We start from the raw sequence: 6,728 nt of genomic DNA, 5'->3' as shown, positions 1-6,728 counted from the left end.
AGGAATTTTCTGTGATGACGGAAGTGTTCTATATTTGTGCTGTCCACTGTGATCACCACTGGCCGTATGTGCCTATTGAGCATAAAGGAGGGCTACTTAATTTTAATTAAATTAAAAATTAGCCTCAAGTGGCTGGTGGCCACCGTGCCCTTCTTCTGTGGATGTAGAGTTGTTTATTTGGCTGCCCCTGCTGGTGGACATCGGCTTGTTTCCCGTGATTAGCCTCTGTGGGATATGGGTGTGGTGGGCAGAATAATGACTCCCTAAAGGTGTCCACGTCCTGATCGTCAGAACCTGTGACTATGGTGCTTCACATACCAAAAGGGACTTTGCAGATGTGCTTAAGTTAAGGATCTTGAGATGGGATTACATGGCCTGGATTACTGGGGGGCCTTGTAATCTTATAGGGTCTTTGTAAGAGGGATGCAATGGGCCAGAGTCAGAGGAGGAGACGGGAGGATGGAGACGGAGGTTAGAGTGATGCGCTTTGAAGATGGAGGAGGGGGCTACGAGCCCAGGGGTGTGGGCGGCCTCTGTGGGCTGGAGAACACAAGGACTGGATTCTCCCCTAGAGCCTCCAGAAGGAGGGTGGCTCTGCTGACACCTTAGTTTTGACCTCAGGGAGACCTATTTTGGACTTGTGACCCGCAGAACCATAGGCTACATTTGCGTGGGTTTCAGTCGCTAAGTCTTCAGTACTGTGTTATAGCAGCCGTAGGAATCTCATACAGAGGGTATTTATAAAATAACGGTTGCCACCTCATGCAGGCCTTTCCACACACCAGATTCTGGGTCGAGCCCTGTATGGAGAACACGACAGTGATCCCGCGTTGTGATGTGATTTCGTTTCTATCTTGCAGTTGGGGGGATGAGCTCAGAGTCCTGGAGTCGGGGCGCACGGGGTGAGAGGGCACAGACAGAACTGATCGCGCTGTTTCACCTTCAGGGACTATGTCGCCGGCGGGGCTTGCCCCAGCAAGGCCACCATACATGGGAAGACAGTCATTGTGACGGGCGCCAACACGGGCATCGGGAAACAAACTGCCTTGGAACTGGCCAAAAGAGGTAAAATCCCATCTGCTTTTGGATCTCGAAGACGTATTTGCACAGCTGTGTTCAGTGCCGCGTTATTCACAGTGGCCCAAAGGTGGCAGCAACCCAAGCGTCCATGCACAGATGAAGAGATGAGCAAAGCGTGGTGTGTCCATAAAATGGAGTGTTATTTAGCCTTACAAAGGAAAGAAATTCTGACACATGCTCCAACAGGGGTGAATCTTGAGGACATTATGCTAAGTGGGATAAACCAGTCCCTGAAGGATAAACACTACGTGATACCACTTGTGCGAGGTGCCTGGAGGAGGCAAATTTATAGAGACAGACAGTTGAATGGTGTTTGCTGGGGGCTGGGAGGGGAATGGGGGGTTGTTTAATGGGTGCAGTGTTTTAGTTTTGCAACATGAGAACGTTCTAGAAGTGGACGGTGGTGATGGTTGCACGACAGAGTGAATGTGTTTAGTACCACTGAACCATGCACTTAAAAATGGTTAAGATGGTAAATTTTATACTCTGTGTGTTTTACCAGAAAAAAAAAAAATTGAAAAAGAAATCCTTCCTGCTTTTGCTGCCAGAGACAGGGAGGCGTGAGGTTACGTGGGCAGAGGGTTTGGTTTCCTGCGAGATGTTTAGGTTATTGGGTTATTAGGATTACAGGTGGCAGCAACCAGACTCACAGCTGCTTAAGCCAAAAAGGCTCCTGTTACCTGGGAGAGATGAAGGAGGGTTTGGGGTCTCAGAGGACACTGTTGACCCTCAGCATGTTTTGGTCTTGGTTTTTCACTTTGTATTGGCTTCACTGTTTCCTGCTGCCGTCGGACTCAGTCCTAATGGCTGGGACTTGCCAGGGTCAGAGGTCAAGGGTCAGGACCCGACCTGAGCTGTTATAGGCTTACTGGTTGGGCATCTTGTAGGCCACCCCTCTGTTTGGGTTTATGTGGTGTTTTTCTCTGGGTTGATGGGTTACGGAGGGAGTCTGGTAGGGAAGCGCCCTCCAGATCTCTTGAAGATGGATTCGGTGGGATTTCCTGTTGGGTTTTTGGTTTGAGCAGCTGGAAGACTAGAGCCGCCGTCAGCTGGGATGGGAGGGCAGGTTGGGGCCTGGGGGAGACCAGAAACTCTTTGGGCTTGTGGAGTTGGGGTGGCCAAGGCATGGGTCCCCGATGGGCCAGGCCTGGGTTGCCTGTCTACCCCCAAGGTTAGAGCAGTAGGGGATCATGACCAGCAGCCCCCTGCCCTCATGTGGGGCAGGACAGGCATTCCCAAAGGGAGGGACGTGATCCTACAGGAAATGGTGAGAAGGGAAGTTGGCAAGACACGCCCACTGGCTGCCATAGGGGGTTTTGAGGGAGTAGGGGGACAGGCAGATTCTGGAGGTCTCATGAGGTCCGTTTTGGACTTGGCGAGTGTGAGGGGTCGCGGGATGTGCAGGAGCAGCTGGATCAGCTGTGGGCAGGAAAACCATGCAGATCCCCGTGGTCGGCGTTGTCGCCTCCTGTCCTTTGCTGTGTCCCTGTTTTCTGTTCTCAGTTTTCTAATTAAAAAAATAAAATTAAGGCCCGTGCAAGGTGGCAGGATTGCTTGAGGCCAGGGGTTCCAGACCAGCCTGAGCAAGAGCAAGACCCTGTCTCTACTAAAAATTAGCCGGGCGTGGTGGCGCATGCCTGTAGTCCCAGCTACTTGGGAGGCTGAGGCAGGAGGATCGCTTGAGCCGGGCGTTCGGGCGTTCGAGGTTGCTGTGCGGTAGGAAGACGCCACGGCACTCTAGCCTGGGCAATAGGGTGAGACTCTGTCTCCAAAAAAAAAAAAAAATTCCATTATTAAAAAAAAATTAGAAAACCAGATTTATTGAGATATAAGCCACACAGTTCACCCATTTCAATGTATGACTCAGTGCTTTTTAGTATATTCACGGAGTGGTGCAACATCCCCATCCCATAGTCCACCTTAGAGCACTTTCATCACCCCGGAAAGAAACCTTGCTCCCTTTAGCCATCATGCCCTGGTCTCCCTCTCCCCCCAGCCCTGGGAGACCACTAACCTGCTTTCTGTCTCTACGGACTTGCCTTCTGTGGACGTTTCATACACATGGAATCAGCGCTATGTGGCCGTGTGTGTCTGGCCTCTTTCACTGAGCACGATGTTTCTGAGGTTCGTCCACACTGTAGCATGTATCAGTGCTTCACTCCTTTTCATGGCCGTATGATATTCCCCGTGTGTGGACAAACCGTATTTTGTTATCCGTTCATCCATGGGTGGACACTTGGGTTGTTTCTGCCTTTCGACTCTTGTGAATAGTCCTGCAGTGAGCACTGGTGTATGTGTTTTGTGTGGGCGTGTGTTTCACTTCTCTTGGGTTGGTACCCAGGAGTAGATCATTCATGTATTTATGTATTAAAATTTTTTTCTATCCTGGGCTTCCAGGAGGCAACATCATCCTGGCCTGTCGAGACATGGAGAAGTGTGAGGCGGCCGCAAAGGACATTCGCAGGGAGACCCTCAATCACCACGTCAACGCCCGGCACTTGGACCTGGCGTCCCTCAAGTCCATCCGGGAGTTTGCAGCGAAGATCATCGCAGGTGGGCCGGGGGGCACTGGCTTCGTGGCCGAGGTCTGGGGCTGCGGCTCCCAGGGCCGGGCTCTGAGGAGCAAGTGAGTCAAGCAAGTCTTAGAGTAGGGCTGGCAAACTGTGGCCCCAGGGCCAGTCTAGTCGCTGCCTTTTTTGTACAGCTTGCGAGCAAAGATTTTTTTTGTTTGTTTTTTACATTTTTATATTTATGTATCTTAAATTTTAAATGGTTGAAAAAATCAAAAGAATAATAATTTGTGACGTGAAATTTTTTGAAGTTCAGATTTCAGGTGCACAAATAGTTTTGTTGGAACACAGCCATGCTCATTCATCGACATGTTGTGTGTGGCTGCTTGTGTTACGGTGGCAGAGATTGGCAGAGACAGAGGATGTCTGGGCTGCAGAGCCAGAAATATTTAATATCTGGTCCTTTATAGAAAATGTTTCCTGACTTTTGCTCTATAGGAAAACTAACTCCTTCTGCAGTAGTTTGCATCACACAAGAAGCAGATGTTAAGATGGGATTGGATGTCCTGGACATTTTTTGGGCGTATGAAAAGGATTGACATGCCGTGGCCGAGCTGCTGTGTGTAGAAAGGCCTGCTCCTAAGGCTGGCCCGTGGCTGGCGTCTGGGAACCTGGGTTTTGGAGGTGTGGTTGGAGGTCCCCAAGGCCATTTTCAGGGATGATGATTGCTAGAAGGAATCACAGAACTCAGCAAAGCTGTTACACACAGGGTTATGGTTTTATTATAGTGAAAGGATACAGATTAAAATCAGCAAAGGTAAAAGGTGCGTGAGGAAGAGTCGAGGAGAGACCAGGTGCGAGCTTCCACCTGTCCTCTCCCAGTGGAGTTTGCGGAAGGGTGCTGCTCCCCACAACACGTGTGATAATAAGTCTGGAGTATTGCCGACCGGGGAAGCTCCCCTGAGCCTCGGAGTCCAGGGTTTTTATTGGGGGTTGATGATGTAGCCGTGGAGCACCTGCATGACTTATTTACTTAGTGTCCAGGCCCTCTGCATGGCCCAAGACCCCCACCCTAAATCGCATTGTTAACATAGACTATCTGGCATGGCCCAAGGCCCCAGGTAAACACACGTGCTCTTATCAGACAGGATATTTGGGGGAGGGCGCTAAGGGGTTATCTCCCAGGAGCCAGGCCTTTCTTTGGAATGTGTGGGGTTTGGGCAATCCAGGCCTGCTGAGTTAACCCTTTACTGCACAGGAGGGTTCCCACTGTTGCCAGAGCTGATAAGAGTGGCTCGTTGTGTTTAAACTGTACAGTTCTGCTTTCCTTTTGGGAGTCTGGAGTTTTGGTACTGTCTTAGTCTGTTTGGGCTGCTGCTGTGAAGTACCATAGATTCAGTGGCTTGTAAACAGCAGACATTCATCACTCGAAGTTCTGGAGGCTGGAATTCTGAGATCCAGGTGCCAGCATGGTTGGTCCTGGCGTGGGCTGTCTTCTGGGCTGCAGATGGCCACTTTCTTGTTGAGTCCTCACTTGGTAGAAGGGGGGTGCACTAGCGCTCTGGGGCCTCCTTTGTAAGGACACCAATCTCATGTGTGAGGGCCCCACCCTCATGACCTCGTCACCTCCCAGCGGCCCCACCTCCTAATACCGTCACCGTGGGGGTGAGGACTTCAGCACATGGATCCTGGGGGAACACAATGTTCAGACCACAGTGATGGCTGTCACATCCGCCCCCGAAATGTGTGTGAGACTCTCTTGGGCCTCTGTGCCCTCAGGTGTGTTCCTTCCCTTCCCTGCTTTGTCCCAGTCTCAGGCTGCCTTCCCCAGGCCCCTCGCCTGGGCTTTCTGGGTTTGGCCAGTGGAGGCCCAGGCAGGCGCGGAGGGCAGGTGGGGGTGAGAAGCTGGGGTGTTTCTCCCTGTTTCTCTTCCGGCCCCCAGAACGGTGAGAGAAGGTGAGAGGATGCATCTGTTTCAGGCCATGTGGTTTGTGGTGCTTTGTCAGGGCAGCCCGAGCCAGCTGATCCAGGGGGGCAGGCTCTGTTACTCACCCGTTTTATAGAAGCGGAAACTGAGGCTCCGGTCTCTGTGTGTCCTCCAGGTGCTTGTGCAAGGGCAGCGGCAGGTTTGGGAATGAGACCCGGTGCCATCCGCCCCCAACTCCTCGGCTCCTGCTGGTCACCCCCGTCTGAGGCCCTGGGGCCCCTGCAGGAAAGGTCTCCAAGGCTTAGACGGGGGTGTCTGAGTGTCCCGGGGCTGCTGTAACTAAGTGCCACGAACCAGGTGGCTTGAAACACCAGTTTGTTCTCTCACAGTTCTGGAGGCCAGAAGTCTGACACCGAGGTGTCTGCTGGGCCGCGCTCCCTCCGAGCCTGGGGAGGGTCCTTCCCTGCTCGTCCTTGTCTCAGAGCCACACCTCTCAGTCCTTGCCTCCGTGGTCACATGGCCCTTCTCCCTGTGTGTCTCTGAGTCTCTGTTTTCCCTTCCTTTGAGGACACCAGTCGCATTGGATTAGGGTCAACCCTAGTGACCTCATCCTAACTCAGCTGTTACTGCACAGACCCCGTTCCCAAAGAAGACGCCTTCACCGGCGCCGGGTGCACAGGGATGCGCGGGGAGCCTCAGGCAGGGGTGGAGCCTGTCCTCACCCCCGACGCATCTGTCCGCACCCCTGTCTTCCAGAGGAGGAGCGAGTGGACATTCTGGTCAACAACGCGGCCGTGATGCGGTGCCCCCACTGGACCACCGAGGACGGCTTCGAGATGCAGTTTGGTGTGAACCACCTGGGTGAGCCCCGGGCCGGGGGCTGCGCCGCGGGCGGTGGCAGCCGGGATGTGAGCGGGTTCCTCGGGGGTGAGTCATCCGCTCGGGGAGGGACCCCGCTCCCCTCTCCTGGCAGCCAGGCGGCCACTCACGGGTCGCCCGGCGGCTCAGGGTCATCACGTGGACACTCGGTCCATCGTTCCACCCTCCGTCAGCCCCTTGGCCTTTGTCCTTTTGTTCAGAAAACACTGCGATGCTTCCATCCATCAGTCTGTCCCCAGCCTCCATCTGTCCGTTCTCAGTCTTTGTCCGTCTCTCCCCAACCTCTCCTTCGCTTCTGGATTCTCTCCACGTCACCCTGAGTGAGGCTGGAG

The 6,728-nt window shown here is 53.2% G+C and overlaps 1 protein-coding gene across 1 annotated transcript in view; it reads left to right on the top strand.

Moving 5' to 3' along the window:
• Positions 1–6,728, top strand: part of RDH13 (retinol dehydrogenase 13 (all-trans/9-cis)) — a 16,030-nt gene that overhangs the window by 2,996 nt on the left and 6,306 nt on the right. Inside the window, exons 2-4 of the mRNA XM_012643247.1 lie at positions 947–1,065; positions 3,478–3,633; positions 6,274–6,378. Coding sequence (XP_012498701.1) covers positions 947–1,065; positions 3,478–3,633; positions 6,274–6,378 — 380 coding nt within the window. The remainder of the gene's footprint in view (positions 1–946; positions 1,066–3,477; positions 3,634–6,273; positions 6,379–6,728) is intronic.

This window comes from Propithecus coquereli, unplaced genomic scaffold, assembly GCF_000956105.1.
Source record: "Propithecus coquereli isolate 6110/MARCELLA unplaced genomic scaffold, Pcoq_1.0 Scaffold193, whole genome shotgun sequence".
NCBI classification, from domain to species: Eukaryota; Metazoa; Chordata; class Mammalia; order Primates; family Indriidae; genus Propithecus; species Propithecus coquereli.
This window is presented reverse-complemented; position numbering and strand designations above follow the sequence as displayed.